At 45.6% G+C, this 18,519-nt stretch overlaps 1 protein-coding gene across 1 annotated transcript; it reads left to right on the forward strand.

The window, feature by feature from the left end:
• The first annotated feature begins 2,932 nt into the window (after nt 1-2,932).
• Nucleotides 2,933-17,151, forward strand: ZNF622 (zinc finger protein 622). The gene is made up of 6 exons (XM_028098091.1): nt 2,933-3,698; nt 4,695-4,943; nt 5,173-5,335; nt 9,243-9,355; nt 15,509-15,652; nt 16,876-17,151. Exons 1-6 carry the CDS (start codon nt 3,074-3,076, stop codon nt 17,001-17,003), a joined length of 1,422 nt encoding a protein of 473 aa, XP_027953892.1. The 5' UTR covers nt 2,933-3,073; the 3' UTR covers nt 17,004-17,151.
• Nucleotides 17,152-18,519: the final 1,368 nt, after the last annotated feature.

Below are 18,519 nucleotides of genomic sequence, written 5' to 3' on the forward strand. Positions count from 1 at the left end.
CTAGTACTAGGTACATTTCTTAAAGTGGGTATCTTTTCCAGAAGGCTTACCTATTTTAAAAGATTTTGACCATCTCAAAAGCAAGTTTCCTGAAATAAAAATCACCCTCAGACAACTTTTGCGGTAAAAAAATTCTTTTCAAATACCGAACAATCTATGTGCCAGCACTGTTCTGGCACTGGGCATAGAGCAATGAAAGGAGCCTGGTTTGCCCAGGATGGTTAGGTTTCCTGGGATACGGGACTTCAAGGGTTAAAAACTGGGACATCAGTGACAAACCACCAGTGCTAGTGGTAGCCAATCTCCCATGATGTTCCTCAGACACCCCATTCATGCCCCTGTGTAGTCCCCTCCCATATTAAACAGGGCTGACCTTCATACGTAACAGCACATTGTAGAAACGGCTGTGTGTGACTTCCAAGGCTAGGTCATAAAAGACACAGTGGCTTTCACTTTGCTCTTTCTGGGGAAACTGGCTGCCATGTTATGAGGACAGTCAAGTGGCTCTATGGAACAGTCCGCTTGGTGAGCAACCAAGTCTCTTGCCATCCGCATGTCAAGGAGCCATCTTCCAAGCGATTCTTCCCGCCAAACCTTCACATGACCTGAGTCCTGGTCCTCATGTTACTGCAACTTCCTGAGACCCTGAGCCACGCAAATTTCCGGCTGATAGGAATGTTCCGGGCTTGTTGTTTTAAGCTGCTAGATTTTGGGGTAATCTGACATGGAGGAACGATAATTAACACAGTGCTATAGAGAAAAGTTATGCTTAATAAAGACAAGAATTTGGGCCTAGGCAGTACTTTTGACAAGAGGGTATGGATAGGCCTCTCTTAGAAAGGCATTTGGGCAGGAGCCTTAAAAATAAGGGAGCAAGCCAGCAAAAGAACTTTTCAAAGAGACGGATTAAAGGATTTCTAAGACTTCCTGGCAACAACAGATGCTTGTTTAGCCTCGTTCAGACAGGAACATAAAAAGGGTCTGAAGTGGGACAAAAACGTGACTGAGGTGGGGTGAACGGGGGGGCAGGGAGTGTGGCAGGAGGTCACGGGTAGGTGTAGGGGTGACGGCAGATCACACGGAGCCTTCTGGAAGCAAGACTAAGCGTCTCAGTCTGTTCCCGCCGCTGTAACAAAACACCAGACTGCGTGGCTTGTAGGCAACAAAATAAAGTCCCTTCTGGAGGCTGGGAGTCCTCGCTCAGGAGGCCAGCACGCTGCAGGGAGGGCCCGTCCTCCTACTCAGACTTCTCAGGGTAACCCCCGCGGGGCGGGGGGGGGGTCTCTCTTAGAGGAGCACTGCCCTCCCGGCCACATCCCTGTGTTCAGTCCCGGCAGCCTCCCAGACGCCCCACGTGGGCATTAGGTTTTCAACATACGGACGGAAGGCAGGGGGAGACGCACACATTCAGACCAAAAGAAGGAAGGTGTTTGAATCTTATTCTGGGTCTGGGGAAGCCACTGGAGGGTTGTGAACAAGAGCAACGGGACTTGACCTACATACTAAAAAACGTCCGTCTTGGGGCGCCTGGGTGGCTCGGTTGGTTGGGCGACGGCCCTCGGCTCGGGTCATGATCCTGGAGTCCCGGGATCGAGTCCCGCATCGGGCTCCCCGCTCGGCGGGGAGTCTGCTTCTCCCTCGGACCCTCTTCCCTCTCGTGCTCTCTCTCTCAAATAAATAAATAAAATCTTAAAAAAAAAAAAAAAGTCCGTCTTCCAGGCCGCTTGGATTCTGAGCATGCAAAGTTCAATTCTGTACCAGGGCTGACAGGTTGGGCTAGGCTGTGCAGATGAGCCGAGGAGCTGCTAAAACTCGACACTCAGCTTTCCCCACCTGCGCTGTCGCCTGTGGGGCCCCGTAGTTCACCGCTCGCCTGAAATGCGGCTGACCTTAACTGCGACGGGCTGTGACTGTGATACACACCGAAGTCCCGAGGTCCGCTACCCCCGAGCGAGGGTCAAGTTTCCCGTTACGTCTTCTGGATTGATGACAAGTTCAAACGACAATATTTGTATATACTGAGTTGGATAAAACATATGTCTTATCTCTTTCTTTTTGCATTTTTAAAACCGGGGCTGCTATTGGACTGAGGAGGACCCACGTGGCTCGGATTACACGTCTCCGGCCAGCGGCTTGGCTGTGCTCCTAGCTGGCAACCTTTTCATTCAAGCGGTGCGCCCTCCGCTGGAAGGGCTTGCCCCCGAAAAGCCGAGGCTCTGGCCCGGCCTCATTCCCGCAGCCTCCGGCCCGAGGCCCCGGCTTGCCGGGACTCCCGCCGGCACGGCGGGCACTCGGCTGCTCTGAACAGCGGGCCTGGCTTTCGCCACACCCGTTCACGGGGCTCCCGGAGCGCAGCGCTAGATTCTCGGAGAGGCCCCGACCTTCGCTCGGCCACCGGACCCCTCCTCCGGGGCAGCATGCCCCTTCGGCGCGTCACCTCACACCGCGCAAGCACGGGGAAAGCAAGCTGGTGGGCGCGGCGCCGGGTCATCAACACCTTCCCCCACGGACCCAGTCAACACCCTCCTCCGGCTGGCCCAATCAACATTCACCTCAGGCTGGCCCAGTCAACACCCACTTCAGGCTGGTCCAATCAACACCCACCTCAGGCTGGTCCAGTCAACACCCACCTCAGGCTGGTCCAATCAACACCCACCTCAGGCTGGTCCAATCAACATTCACCTCAGGTTGGCCCGGTCAACACCCACTCCAGGCTGGTCCAATCAACACCCACCTCAGGCTGGTCCAATCAACACTCTCCTCAGGCCGACTCAACACCCACTTCAACACCCACTTCAGGCCGACTGGGCGGGGCCTGGTTAGCTACAGGCCTTCCTTCGCCCTCCCGGACCCGCGGCGGAAGACGTAGCTACAGATCGAGAGGCGGGACTTCCTGTCCAGCTGAGCATAACTTCCCTCGTGTGCCGGAACTTCTCACAGACCCGGCCTGGAAGGCAGCGTGCTCTTTGCCGTGTGGGGGGCTCTGAGGCGAATAGAGGTTTGAACGTCTGGTGGCGTCGAGACTCTCGTCGCTAGAATTTTGCCGTGGCCGCCTCCTATTTCGGCCCTGGCGATGGCGACGTACACCTGCATTACCTGCCGGGTGGCGTTCGGCGACGCGGACGTGCAGCGGGCCCACTACAAGACGGATTGGCACCGCTACAACCTGAAGCGCAAAGTGGCCGACATGGCCCCGGTCACTGCCGAGGGGTTCCAGGAGCGGGTGCGGGCGCAGCGGGCGGTGGCGGAGCAGGAGAGCAAGGGCACGGCCACCTACTGCACCGTCTGCAGTAAGAAGTTTGCCTCGTTCAACGCCTACGAAAACCATCTCAAGTCCCGGCGGCACGTGGAGCTGGAGAAGAAGGCGGTGCGCGCCGTGAATCGGAAAGTGGAGATGATGAATGAAAAGAACTTGGAGAAGGGGCTGGGCGTGGACAGCGTGGACAAGGATGCCCTGAACGCGGCCATCCAGCGGGCCGTCAAGGCTCAGCCGTCCATGTCTCCCAAGAGGGGCCCCGCGGCGCCCGAGGAGGAGCCCGGGAGTCCCGCGGCGCTGGCCCGCGGAGGACGCGCGACTCACGAGCGGGACCCGGCCGAGAAGCCTCCCCGGCTCCAGTGGTTTGAACAGCAGGCGAAGAAGTTGGCAAAGCAGCAGGAGGAGGAGGAGGAGGAGGGTGAGGAGGACCTGGACGAAGAAGGTAATGCCCTCCCCTTAAGTGTCCAGATTTATCCTCGAAGCTGGAGGGGAGGAGGTGCTCGTTTTTAAGGGAAAATGAGGCGTGCGGGCCGTTTCAGTTCCTTTCTGGAGTGACCCGTCTGGCCATCATCCCCACGGGGAGTTTTAGTTAATTCTGCTTAGTAAACTGTTGTCGATTCAGGGCCTCTTCTGGGGCGAGGGCGGGAGGAATAGGTTCTTGTTAATAGTTACAGAATGAACGGATGACCTCTGTCGTGAATGGGGAGGCATTTGACAGACGCCTAGGAGGGCGTGCCACGGGCCGTACCGATTTGTGGAGGATTGGTAATTCTGGGTTTCTAGTTACCATGGCTTTGCACCTAGCTTAGTTGATTAAAACACAAAACGAGGGCTTCAGAATGAGCTGACTAACCTGAACTGTGGAGCTGGAGCCAGCCACCGAGCCTCCTTAATTTTGTGACCTTTTTTTTTTTTAAAGATTTTATTTTATTTATTGGAGAGAGAATGAGGCGGAGAGCTGGGGGCGGGGGGGAGGGTCCGAGGGAGAGGCCGGCTCCCCGCCGAGCAGGGAGCCCGATGCGGGACTCGATCCCGGGACTCCAGGATCCTGACCTGAGCCGAGGGCCGTCGCCCGACCAACAGCCACCCCGGCGCCCCAATTTTATGAGCTTTTTATTCCTTCCTGCCCTCATCCCACATCCAGTTATCCTGATGGTGTTCATACAGGCTTAGGAAAGAAGGACAAGACTCCCTCAAGGGCTTTACTGTACTCTGGAAAAGAAAGATTAAGGAATTTCTTAGCAACACAAACTCGTCTGGATAAATGGACCAGCTAAAATTGAGATCTTGTAACAGAGTTTGTCCTTGGATGTAACTGGCATTCTCTCCCCCCTCAGATATAAGACTGTCCCATCTCATGTTCGTGAATCTTTGCGGTTTCTTCAATTGCAGTTACCACTTTCTTAAACTAACTGTTTTTCAAATCTCTGTCTTGAAGATTGGGAAGATATTGATTCTGATGAAGAGTTAGAATGTGAGTTTGCTGACGCCATGGACATGGACGAAGCAGAGGAGGAGACTGGGGGAGGCCCCCTCATTGGTGCCATCCCCGTAACAGACTGCTTATTTTGTCCCCATCATTCAAGCTCTCTTATGAAGAATGTGGCTCATATGACTAAAGTCCACAGCTTCTTTATTCCTGATATAGAATATCTTTCGGATCTTAAAGGACTGATTAAATATTTGGGTAAGTACAATAGTTTTCCTTTTAATGAGGAAGTACCACATTGTTGGGGGACAAGTTTTAAGGGAACATTCGTTTTTTTGCTTCTCATCAGTCTTTGATTTAATTATGTGCTTATTTTGTAAAGATCAAAAACTTGATTTGTGTTTTTTGAATCGTGGAGATAAATTGTGAGCCTTAATCTGGCTTCAGAAAGCTCCTCTCACGTTTTGTCCTCAAATTATTTTCCCAGGAGAGAAAGTTGGTGTTGGGAAGATTTGCTTGTGGTGCAATGAGAAAGGGAAGTCCTTCTACTCCACGGAAGCTGTACAGGCGCACATGAATGACAAAAGCCACTGTAAGCTCTTCACAGATGGCGATGCTGCTTTGGAATTCGCAGACTTCTATGATTTTAGGTAAGTCTGCGGTTTGTAATGTGAGGCAAAGTGAGGTCTTCATATTTGCATTGAATGGGTACTAGGTGTGCTGGTGCCTGACGTGTGTCCGGCACAGTACAATATATGCTTTATAACTCTTGTAAAACTTCCATGTAGGTGATTGTTCGCTCTCATTTTGTGGATAAGAAACTGACTATGAGAGTTGAGCACACATTTAATAAAAGAGATCTGATAAAGAGACGATCTCAGGCCCACACTGAAGTTTGACTTGAAAACTCGTTTTTCTTTTTTTGTGGTTTAAATGGTGAGGAGCTCAGTTTTGCCAGTTACCTTGTGAACAGAGGGACTGAAATTAGATTTCACATCTTGCTTTCCCTGAGAGTCCTTGAATCACAAGCTGTCTCCCAAGGGAATTGAGGTGGTTGCTGGGGGAGCTAGGCCAGTCCCAGGTATTTGATGGTGACATTATCCCATAGGTGATTCACCCTTAATTAGAAAGTTGGATAATTTGTCCATGATGCAAGGAATCTTTACCAGGCGCTTTTGAACAGTTAATTACTAGTGCCATGATGCCTTTGACCTAGTACATGCTACACAAGCAATTGTGTGTAATTACCATGCCAAGCATGCGTAGTCTCCAGATACGTGTGTTCAGAAAAGTCCCAGTCTCTTAAATCATCCTTTTGCATTTTCCTCCTGATTTCTCATTCTTCTTTTGCATTGAGGAAAAGTTTTTCATTTCAGCCATTTTGGTGGCTGGGTTGTGGTTTTAATTAGCATTTCCCTGATGATAATTAATGTAGTTGAAAACCTTTTTAAATTAATTGGTCATTTAGATATTTCTTCTTTTTTCTTTAAATTTTTTTATTGTTGTGTTAATCACCATACATTACATCATTAGTTTTTGATGTGTAGTGTTCCATGATTCATTGTTTGTGCATAACACCCAGTGCTCTACGCAGAACGTGTCCTCTTTAATACCCATCACCAGGCTAACCCATCCCCCTACCCCCCTCCCATCTAGAACCCCCCCGTTTGTTTTCCAGAGTCCATCGTCTCCCATGGTTCGTCTCCCCCTCCGATTTACCCCCCTTTATTCTTCCCCTCCTGCTATCTTCTTTTTTTTTTTTTCTTAACATATATGGCATTATTTGTTTCAGAGGTACAGATCCGAGATTCAACAGTCTTGCACAATTCACAGCGCTCACCATAGCACATACCCTCCCCAATGTCTATCACCCAGCCACCCCATCCCTCCCACCCCCCACCACTCCAGCAACCCTCAGTTTGTTTCCTGAGATTAAGAATTCTTCCTATCAGTGAGGTCATAGGATACATGTCTTTCTCTGATTGACTTATTTCACTCAGCATAACACCCTCTAGTTCATCCACGTCGTTGCAAATGGCAAGATCTCATTCCTTTTGATGGCTGCATGATATTCCATCGTGTATATATACCACATCTTCTTTATCCATTCATCTGTCGATGGACATCTTGGCTCTCTCCACAATTTGGCTATTGTGGACATTGCTGCTGTAAACGTTGGGGTGCACGTACCCCTTCGGATCCCTACATTTGTATCTTTGTGGTAAATACCCAGTAGTGCAATTGCTGGATCGTATGGTAGCTCTATTTTCAACTGTTTGAGGACCCTCCATACTGTTTTCCAGAGTGGCTGCACCAGCTTGCATTCCCACCAACAGTGTAGGAGGGTTCCCCTTTCTCCGCATCCCCGCCAACATCTGTCGTTTCCTGACTTGTTCATTCTAGCCATTCTGACTGGTGTGAGGTGGTATCTCATTGAGGTTTTGATTTGGATTTCCCTGATGCCGAGCGATGTTGAGCACTTTTTCACGTGTCTGTTGGCTGTTTGGATGTCATCTTTGGAAAAATATCTGTTCATGTCTTCTGCCCATTTCTTGATTGGATTATTTGTTCTTTGGGTGTTGAGTTTGATAAGTTCTTTGTAGATTTTGGATACTAGCCCTTTATCTGATATGTCATTTGGAAATATTTTCTCCCGTTTTGTCAGTTGTCTTTTGGTTTTGTTGGGATTGGGTTATCTGTCTTACTGTTAACATTTTAAAGTGTAATTCTCCAATTATTTTCTGTGTATCAACTATTTCTAGGAACATAGAGATTCTTCTAGAATTGCACTGTCCAATATGGCAAATACTTGGTGTATTCATACGGCTATTTAAATTAATTAGAAATGAAGTTTAAAACTTAAAAATTCAGTTCTTTAATTGCACTACCTAGATTTCAAAGCTCAGTGCTTAAAAGCACATGTAACTAGTAGCTCCTATATTGGACACACAGGTATAGAAAGTTTCTGTGCTCATAAAATTCTGTTGGATGGCACTGTTCTAAAACTTGTTTTTAGAATGGTTAAATTGAGGATAGCTGCATTTCCAGCTCTACATTCTCCTCTTCTTCCTAGCTGGCAACCCTCCTAGAGAGAAAAAAATAGGTGAAAGAATTTAGTTATAGGTCATTTGCTCAGTTTTTTTTTTTTTTAAGCACAATTTTATGTTAACAGCAAATTTGAGCAGAAGGTTACAGAGATTTCCCATATAACCCCTGCCCCCAAATCCACACATGCATGACCTCCCTCATTGTGGACATCCCTCATTAGTGGCACATTTGTTATAATTGATGAACTTATATTAAGACCTCATCATCACCAAGTGCATGGTTTACGTTAGGGTTCACTGTTAGTGTTGTGCATTTTGTAGGTTTGGACAAATGCGTAATGACATGTGTCTACCATCATAGTATCATACAGAGTAGTGTCACTGCCCTGAAAGTCATATGGAGTCCACCTATTCTTCTCCCCTTATCTTTTCAGACTGGCTTCTTTCGCTTAGTAATATACATTTAAGTTTTCTCTGTGTCTTTTCATAGCTGGATAGTTCATTTCTTTTTAGTACTGAATTCTGTTCCGTTGTCCAGATATACCACAGTTTATCCAGTCACACCTACTGAAAGTTGTTTTGGTTGCTTCAAGTTTGGGCACTTATGAATAAAGCTGCTATAACCATCAGTGTGCAGGTTTTTGTGTTGACATGTTTTCAGCTTCTTTAGATGAATACTAAACAGTGCTGTGTCCTGTGGTATGTTTGGTTTTGCAAGAATGCCCAACTGTCTTGCAAAATGGCTGCACCATTTTGTGTTCCCACCAGCAATGAATGAGAATTCTTATTGCTCCACATTCTCACCTTCATTTGGTGTTGTCATGTTCTGGATTTTGGCCATTTTAATAAGTGTGTGATGTTATCTCATTTTGGTTTTGCATTTCCCTGATGACATGATGTGAAACAACTTTTTACATGTTTATTTGCAATCTGTATATCTTAGTGAGGTACCCAATAAGGTCTTTGCCCCATTTTAAAATCTGATTTGTGTTCTTATTGTTGAGTTTTAAGAGTTGTTTGTGTATTTTGAATAATGGTCCTTTATCAGATGTGTCTTCTGCAAATATTTTTTCCCAGCCTATGGCTTCTGTTTTACTTCTCTGACAGTTTTTCCCAGAGCAGAAGGTTTTTCATTTTAATGAAGTCCAACTTATCATTATTCCTTTCATGGATTGTGCCTTTGGTGGTGTATGTAAAAAGTCCTCACCAAACCCTCAGTCATCGAGATTTTCTCCCATGTTATGTGCTAGGCATTCTTTTAGTTTCGCGTTTTACACTTAGGTCTGTGGTCCATCTTCAGTTTATAGGTCACTTGCATACTTTTTATTACAGAGGTTGCTACCAAGTTGGTTTTTCTCCTACACCTTTTCAGCCTGCCATCCCTGCAACTGTTTATCCCCTGCTTTTACGTAGCTAGTGGGTTTGCCATTTTGCAAATACAGTTTGTCTTTTAGTTAAATTTGAGGTATTGGTCTTTTTATTAATGCCATTCTTAATGCCACCATTACAGGAGTAGCTATCCAGATCACAAGGAAGGGGGGCACCCTGATGAGACTGAGGATTTGTCCTCAGAAAAGACATTAGAATATGATGATGAAACCATGGAGCTGATTCTACCTTCTGGTAAGTGTATTTGTCAAAGATAAATAGCTTAATGCCGGTGAGATTATCAGAGAGGCCTGTTTGCATCAATCCCATTTTGAGGGAAGTAAACTTTAAGTTTTATGTTCTCGGATACACAGTAAACTCTGAAGGTTGCCACTTAGCTCTTGTGTGAGCTGTTTTGTTGAAATTGAATCCGTGTTTTTGCTTACTTCTGTTACGATTCCAAATGCTTTGATCAGTCATTTCCTTTCAAATACATAGACATTTTCCTTTTGGTTCTTTATTATTATTATTGCCTCATTTAGGTTTTTCTTGTAAATCATGGCCCTACTCTTACTCTTTGAACTGATTCCTGTTTGCTCATGTTGCTCAGACTTCCAGCCGGTAGTCTGTACCGGGAGTAGCTGGTTGACAGTGTGCAGTTGCCTGTTTGTATTCTAATTATGTCAGGGAGGCTTGAAGTCTGAATTGTGCCTGCTACTTTAGTGAACATTTGACTGATGTGGGAATTTATCCCAGGTATGAAGAGGTGGGGGGAAGAAAAGCCATGAGTATGAGAAGTACCCAGTATTGTTTACAGTGTTATGATTAGCTGATAAGAATGGGAGAAGCTATGAGACACCTGTGAGAAGGAAAGGGCATGGAACAGTAGAGAGAATAAGATCCTACTAATATGTGGTACTTACTGAGCAGTTAGCATGGTGGGTGGATATATTATTTTATCTTTACAAGCCTGTGGGTTAGATTCATATCCTTATTTGACCTGTGAGCCAGCTACAACTTAGATAGGTTGAATAATTGACCCACGATCATAGTCAGTGAAGCCTTTTCCTCCACTGCCCTACCCTGCCTTGGGAGATGTGCAGCAACGCTGGGGCAGGAGCAGCTCTCCTGCTCGTGGAGATGACTGTGATGAAGAAGCCGTCTTAAATTATTTGCTTTTCATGTAGAATATCACTGCTTAGGTACAGACGGCCCTCGTTAACTTGGAATAATTGCCTTTTAAGTCTAAAGGGCAGCTTTAGAGTATGACAGTAGAAGGAAAGGGCAGGCCGAACCGGTCCTGAAGATGTAATTCTCCTTACAGTGATGAGAAAGGTATCAGGCACAATATTGTGGCCTGTGCGAGACACAGGAGCAAAACAGGCCTAAATATATCGCAGAAAACCTCTTGTAGTCTTCCTCTGGTGAAAATACCAATACATTACGGCAGAAATAAGCTAAATAACTTAATTTCTAAGACTATCTTTTTTAGCCCCTTAGCTCATCAGCGTCCACTTCCTTGACTGTAGACAGATGACCCAGACTGTGAGTGAGCTGAATAAGATGGCCCTGTAAAGCAGTACCTGGCACGTCCTCATGAATGGGGGCTTCGCTTTGCCTCAACTTCAGCATATTCTGTCCCAAAATGTGCACAACGATGAGCATATTCTATTTAAGAAGTATAGTCTATTTGAGAGAAATTTTCATCTAAACATAAAATTTTGCAACTTAGGAGGTTTTTGGGGTTTTTTTTGGTCTAGAAAACACATTTTCCTAGGATGATTGAGTTTTCTAAGATTAGCCAAAGCCCAAAATGGGCATCTTATTAGGATATTCCCTTCCTCTCCCACATCGGAACAATTACGAAGTGCAAATCCTGAACAGCCTTTGAATATTTCTTTGTCTTCTCTTTAAACACTTGTCTGTGTCTCCATTACCGACACTTTATGTCCATCTCTAATCCGGTTTGCACTCCACCACCCAGAGCATTGTTCTAATACACCAGTCTGTTTTCTTTTTCCTTTGGAATTCCCCCAGGGAGAGCCATTGTTTTTCCGGTAAGTTAGTTTCTCCAGCTGCACCCGCATCCGGTGCTATTCCTCTACCCGCCCACGGGCACTTCCCCCGCTCTGGGACTCTGCACAGCTGATGCCTCTCTGTCTTACTGCTACTCCTTCTTTAAGACTTGGGCTCACCCTTCCATCAGCTGTTTTGAACTCAGCTCCTGCGCTGAGTGTGGAGTCTCCTCAGCTCCCTGGACACTTGCATATCTGTGGTAACATTCCTCTCCTTTGTAGTTGTTGGCTTGCTTGCCTGGCTTCCCCCATTACTTTTCAGAAAAAGATTGCTTCTTTCATCTCAGCACAGGGTCTCCAGATAAATGTGTGTTGACTGAGTGATTAAGTGAGAGGTTGGAGGTGACTTTTTAAAAGGAAAGCAAGGTTGATTCCCTTGGGCCTGCTGCAGACTAGGAGCCCCAGAGCAGAAGGAACCACTGTGGGCTAAGAAGCTAAGACGCCCCTCAGGGACTTGGAATCATTGGCCTGAAACACTGGGGAGCCGGTTGCTTGTCTCTACATCCTCATGTAGTCAAAGAAGAAAGTGGCATGAGATTAACTTGAAGGTCCAATTTCCCTGGTGTTTAAAGCCTGGGTTTCCTTGCTAACTGCTGCTGGTCCACCTACTGAGTCATGTTATTTTAAAATATTAGATGATAAACCTTAGGACAGCTCTTTTATATTAGACTTGGAAGTAGTGAAGAATGGTAAGTATGGTAATACTGTGAAATACTGTACTTTTAGACAGACTCAGGGAAGACCTTACCAGCAGCCAGATACTACCTTACCCCACAGGTTCTTAACCAGGCCATACAATTTTTTTTTTTTTTCTGTATGTGCATTTTCCTGGGGAAAGGCCATAGTGATTAAGGTCACTTGTGTGGGTGTGGGTCAGTCAGTTCAGTGTCTGCCTTCGGCTCAGGTCATGGTGTCTGGGTCCTGGGATTGAGGGCCTGGAATCGGGTTCCCTGCTCAGCGGGGAGTCTGCTTCTGCCTCTGCCCTCCCCCCTCCCCTGGTTGTGAGTGCACATGCACACTCTCTCCCTCCCTCAAAAAAATAAAAAAAAAATCTTTAAAGTCACCTGTATGGCCATGCATTTTTTTTTTTTTAACTGTGGATAAGTACATTTTTTTCTGGGGGAAATGCTGTAGTTTTTTAAAAGCATCTGTGACTTGGAGAAGATTAAGAGCCACCAGTACGATTATCTAAATACATGTCATTCATTACATTCATGGGTCTTCACAGATGATTGACTGCTGAGACCTTATTATAGAATTTGTTTAAATAAAAACAAAACATAGCTTTCTTAGTGAATCAAAGACTGCTAGTATTCTGAAATTTCTTCCAGCTATACTGGTACCTCTCTCTTCATGTCACCCATACTTTCATCATCTTATATTAAAAACTAGTCATCCTTCAGTCAATCTTGATTATAATGCAAAATGATGGTTTCTAGTCCATTGGTTTGCTCTCATGTCTCAGTACTGGCTCGGGAGGTTTTCTAATGAACCAAGAGAATGGGAGGTCTCTAACTAAGCACAGTAAACAGGAACAGTCTTACAGCTGTGTATTCAATCACCTGTTTATGGCTTTGAGCAAATTTACCATTCAGAAACCTTTTCAGTTATACTCAGTTCCTTGACTGTATTAGCATGGATGTTGGCATGAAGCTAATTTGAAAGGGATACTCATGTGGAGAGCTTGGTGATATTTAATCAGCCACACTTAGTAGGGCCTGCTTTCAGCTGGTTTCAAAAGCGATAGTTGTGATGTTTTAAATTTAGTTATTTCAGATCCAGTAGGTGATCCCAGAGCCAGTGACAAAGAGCGTCCAGTAGAGGGCACTGTGAGCATTTACTGTGAAGGCTGTGGTCTGTCTCAGTTCCTTGAGTTTCCTTGAGTTAGTTTCCTTTCGTGCTCATCAGCTGCTGTGGAGTAAGTTGGTGTGAAAGACATCCAGTTAGCCGCTGAGGAGCCAGGTGAAACTGGTGGTGGATCCACGAGAATGTGTAATTAATCTTCGGAAAATTACAGTTGGAGGTAATTTCGTTTCCACTGTCTAATGGCTTCGATTATAAGGCTGTTTGTTAAGTAGGAGTGGACAGTTTTTAAGTAGGAGCTGACATTTTACACATAGTTATTGCTATGGTGAACGATAGATGGACAGATTGTGGCTTTACCGTAACTACGACTTACCCATTTTCCTTGAGGAGGGCCTTCAAGTTGAGCTGTACAAGCACGTTATTCTTGGGGCTTGCTGTCGGGGGCTCACTGTCATTGACATGGGACAGGGGTAGCTCTCGACTGTGTGTGTCTTCAGTTCCCCTGCTGGCTGCGGAAACCTTGGCTTTGAGTAATGAAACCTTTTCAGGGATGTTTCTCAATAATACATATGTCCAAATGCTGCTTAAGAAGATAAATACATCGGTTTACTTTGTCCTAATCACGAACATTGTCATGTAATGATTTTGAGCATTGCAAACCTGGAGCGTCCTGACCTATTATACATAGAAAATGATAATAAATAGTGCTGGGGTCTCCTGCCACAGCAGCCTTCATTTAAGCTTGAGTCTCTGTCCATCAGCTGCATCTTACGCATTTCCTGGGGTCTAGGAGCTCTGGTACCTCTAAGGCTGCCAGAAGAATCAGGTTCAGGGAAACGTGTTTCATCCGTCTTGTATCCAAAAACCAAATCATCTTTGAATTGAAAGGGTTTTTTTGGTCATCTCTTGCATCCTATCACAAAAAACAACCGACTTAAAGTAACTCCTTTCCCATGTCTATGTAACAAGCAAACTATTTCCTAGGTGGCTTGCCTCAGGTACAGGGACTTAAAATAACCTGACAGAACTTTTTCATGTAAATGAAAGGTCTGAATCCTAAAAGCAAATACATTTGTAATATTTATAGTCTCCTGTTCATGGTTTTTCTACACAAAAATTCTGAAAGAAATGGTTTTATATATGTAAGGGTAAAACTTTCCTAGAAGCTGTACACGTGGTTCTGTCTAGCCATAGTTCCTGTACTCATGCTCAGGGGAAATCGCTGTTTCACGCCCCATGTATGTATGCTGTTGTTGAATTGCTACGTGTTTATGTCTGTCTGGGAAGGTATTTGGTTAATATTCTTGTGAGAGAATCGTATTCAGTGTTGTATTTCGAATGCCTTTGGGTAATGCTGACAGCACTGTGCCAGGAGCACCTGGGGAGAGTCACTGCTCTGATGGAGCCTGCAGTTAGTCACCGCTGAAGCCTGCCCCCTTCCCCTGCGCCTGCTGCGAAGCTGAGGCTTGGCACACTCTTCCTATAAAGGGCTAGGTAGTCCGTAGTAATTCATTTTTTTTTTAAGATTTTATTTATTTATTTGACAGAGAGAGAGAGCAACACAGCGAGAGAGGGAACACAAGCAGGGGGAGTGGGAGAGGGAGAAGCAGACTCCCCCGCTGAGCAGGGAGCCCGATGCGGGGCTCGTTCCCAAGACCCCGGGATCAGGACCTGAGCTGAAGGCAGACGCTTAACGACTGAGCCACCCAGGCGCCCCTGTAGTAATTCATTTCTGAAAGCATGATTGACTTGCATAGTTTTACCAGATCCTAGATAAGCAAAAGCTGTAGAGGAAATTCAGCTTAATCATCCTTTAAAATTCTAGCTCACCAGGTGATTTCCATCCTGTAGAAAACAATGGGGCAGGGTTTCTCAGTGCAGTGACCTTTTAGGCCAGGTAATTCTTTGTTGTGGAGGACTGTCCTGTGCATTGTAGGATGTTTGGCGATATCCTTGACCTCTGTCCACTAGCTGCTGGTAGTCCCCCTCCAGGTTTAACACCAAAAATGTCTCCATTCAGTGCCAAATGTCCCTGGAGATAAAAAATGATCCCTGTTTGGGAACCACCCCCACAGAGAATTTAAGCGAAAGAAAGGTGGATTGGTTTACTCTAGACCCAGACTGTGACTTTTAAGATTTTAAGCATCAGGATTATTGTGTGCTTTATCTTTGTATTAAGAGAAAAAAAAAAAGTTAAAGTCCCTTATCTCCTTCCTTGGGCCCTATTCATGTTAGTAGGTGTTGCTGTGTGAATTTCTAGAAAGGCGTATTTTATATAAGTACAAGATGCTGAGTATTTCATGTAACAGTGACTTGCCATTTTTCTAAAAAATTCCTTTACGTTTTGATTTTCTGTCTTTCGTTTTTTAATATCTTTTTTTTGAGCAGGTAGAGCATTGTTTCTCCTGGCATATCCATTTTCCAGCTAGATACCCTTAAAAGTCTGGTTGGGAAAGCCCTTGCTCTGTAGCTCTACCTTGAAGAATTATCCAGTTCAGTGTTTTCATTTTGCTCTTTTGAAAAACAGGTGCCAGAGTGGGTCACCGCTCCTTGATGAGATACTACAAACAGCGATTTGGCTTGTCAAGAGCTGTGGCCATTGCTGAGAATCAGAAGGCCGTGGGCCGGATACTCCAGCAGTACAGAGCCCTGGGATGGACCGGCAGCACAGGTGTGTTGATACTTAAAACCGTGGACTAGCCCAGAAACTCGTGTTACAAGATGGGGTTTGGGTGAAGTCCTTTCCATTTATGTTGTCCTTATGGATCCTCCTAGAGGAAACTTAACTTCTTGGCTCTGGGAGCTTCCATTACTACTGGATACGTTTATGGCAATGAGCCCAAAGCTCCATTACTTAAAAACTTCACAATCCTGGCACAGTAGCTTTCTAAAATGGCATATAGATAGTAGTTACAGAAATAAGTACTGAGTAGTCAACAAAGGTTGAAATTATCCTGGAGGTTATACAGAGGAATTAACTAGTGTTCTTGTGGCAATAGCTTGAGCTATGGAGTCATACATGACTTACTTGATACACTAAGCGGTTCTTACACGATGAGCGTGAGTAATTCAAGGCACCTAAGCCTCTGTTTCCTCATTTATAAAATTGGGATAATAATGAGACCCACCGGGCCGAGTTGCGTGGGTTGACTGTCCTAATGCACGTATGATACAGTACGCGGACATAATGAAGGCTAGCTATCACTCCTTGTAGTTTTCCCATAGGAAACGTAATAAGAGTTAGAGGAATAAAGCGGGCCTAGAGATTGCTAAGCTTTGAAACCTCATCAATATCAAATTATTTAAATCTATTCTGATGTGTCTGCTCCATGCAGCTCAATCCTTGGATCCTCGGGGAGAACATCCGTCCACTAAAGGTTTGTGGAGTGGACAAAGGAGAGCTCTCTTAGGATGTCGTGGAAAGCCCTAGACAGAGAAAATCTGTGTTCAGTGCCGCTGTGTTTATATATATACCCGTGGCTTCCTTCCCTGTGCCTTGCCCATGAGCTGCGAAGCCACCTAAATCTAGCAGACACTGACTTCATCTTACTCTTGTCAGGGACTACTGTCTGATTGAATGTATAGTCTCCACCTTCCTCTGTCACCTTTGATTGATGGGGCATTACCTTTGGGGCTTATAGACCCTTCCAGATAATGAAAACCAGAGAGGCTTCTCCCAGAGAAATGTGTACAGGTACAGGTTGTCGTATGCAGTTCTGGGTGCACATAACCCCCACTCCTGTTACACGGAGACCCCAGGTTAGCAGCTCTTCTTTAAATCTAAGAACCCAGTGACCCCGTAACTAGCCTTGAGATTCTCCGTAAAGATTGGATTTTTTTCTGATCACAAATAACAAACCTTTGCCTCGTTGCTTGTCCCTTTTGCAACCACAGGAGCGGCTCTTATGCGTGAGCGGGACATGCAGTATGTCCAGAGGATGAAATCCAAGTGGATGCTGAAGACGGGAATGAAGAACAATGCCACCAAGCAGATGCACTTTAGGCCCCAAGTGAGATTCTGAGGGTCTACCAAGGATTGAGGGATCCGCCTCTTGCACCAGTGGCCTCACCTGCTGACCCGTGGGAGCTGGATTGTGTGTCAGACCCTTTTTGCTGCTCCGCTCCCTGTACTTTATCTGTTCTGACCTAAGAATAAAAGTCAGAATCTGGTTGGGTTTTCAATGTCATTTCTGGACAGGGTTTAAAGGTTATGTTTTCACAAAGTGAGTGCTGTGTCTCCTGGGCTCTGGGATCCAAACTACTGCCCAGCAAGTGTGTTATGCCTCAGCTTTTGACTGATTTCTGGCTGTCAGAGTCACATGGGAAACTCCGGCGTAACTTGTCCCCTCAAACTTGGTTTAACCTTGTCCTGGCACTGGCACCTACATAAGGGGGCTCGGAAACTACGGAAGAAGTTGAATGTCACTCATTTGAATGTGTTGTGGCTCATGAGGTGGCACAAGTCACTTTCGCTAAGTCCAGGCAAAGGTAGGCAGCATGCCATTGGCTTGCCGGAAAGATTCTTTATCTGAATGTGACCGCACAAAGCACAACAGCGCTGTGCACTCTGTTTCCAGGGCTGCCTTTCCTTGAGCAGTTAGTTGAGGAAGAAAATCAATGTAAAATGTTTAGATCTCATTTTAGAAACAAAAACTGACGTCAGGGCTCAACATGAAGAGCTTCTCCATTCAGGTGCCTTGGGGTGGGGGAGGCAGTCGTATGTAGGAAATGAAGTTAAACAGGAAGCTCAAACTGTTGAGCTATTTTGTGACTTTGGAAAAGTGACTTGGTTTCTTAAATCTGTAAAATGAGATGTTTGTTACCTCACAGGTGGTTGTGGGGGTTAAGTAAGTCAGCCAAAGTGTGTTGAAGTTCTCCCTTCTAGAGCAAACCTGCTCCACTGAGGAAGGCTGACGTTCTAGTTGGAGCGGTGGTCTCTCCGTAGTGGGTGCTGGGTGAATGGGCCTGCCCTTACCAGCTACTCACTGGCCCTCGTTTGCAGACATGGGTCTTTTTCTGTAAACTTTGGATGCAGAATTGAATTAATTCTATTTCCTCAGTACACAGGTTCACTCTCGCTAACAGCGAAGGACTCCCTGGTTTTAATTTTGCTCCTCCAGCCTGTTTTCTAACGTTCTTCTCACACAGGTCCCTATTCTCTTGTGTTTGACCCATCTTTAAATCTGTATCCTAGGAAAAAGTTGTCATGCTTCACATGGGGTAGGTGAAGTTCTTCACTGAGTGTACCTGATTCTGTGCTATAGCCTCTGTCAGTTTTGTTTCTTATTCAACATTGTGTCCCTCAACATGATATGCTGAGATCATTACCGCTGACACCTGCTGTCTCCAACCCCCGTTTACCACACCAGCCTAGCTCAGTCAGTGTACCTTATTTGTATACATACCCTTTTAACTTTGAAGTGCTTTACCTGTGGCGAGTAATGAAGGCAGTATGTTGACCAACAAAATACTCCCTCCATTTATCTCCTTCCAGACTTAAGGAGCTACCTTCTTAGTTCGGTTTTGGGTTTGTGGAGC

Source organism: Eumetopias jubatus, unplaced genomic scaffold (assembly GCF_037043125.1).
Source record: "Eumetopias jubatus isolate StellerSeaLion01/CBP00866 unplaced genomic scaffold, mEumJub1_p1.0 scaffold_5, whole genome shotgun sequence".
Taxonomy (NCBI): Eukaryota; Metazoa; Chordata; class Mammalia; order Carnivora; family Otariidae; genus Eumetopias; species Eumetopias jubatus.

Excerpts from the sequence above, each read along its gene's own strand:
- ZNF622 (XM_028098091.1), top strand. The coding sequence starts at position 3,074 with ATGGCGACGTACACCTGCATTACCTGCCGGGTGGCGTTCGGCGACGCG. Across the intron at positions 4,944-5,172 it reads AGGACTGATTAAATATTTGG|GAGAGAAAGTTGGTGTTGGG; the intron begins GTAAGTACAATA and ends TTATTTTCCCAG. Across the intron at positions 9,356-15,508 it reads GGAGCTGATTCTACCTTCTG|GTGCCAGAGTGGGTCACCGC; the intron begins GTAAGTGTATTT and ends TTTGAAAAACAG.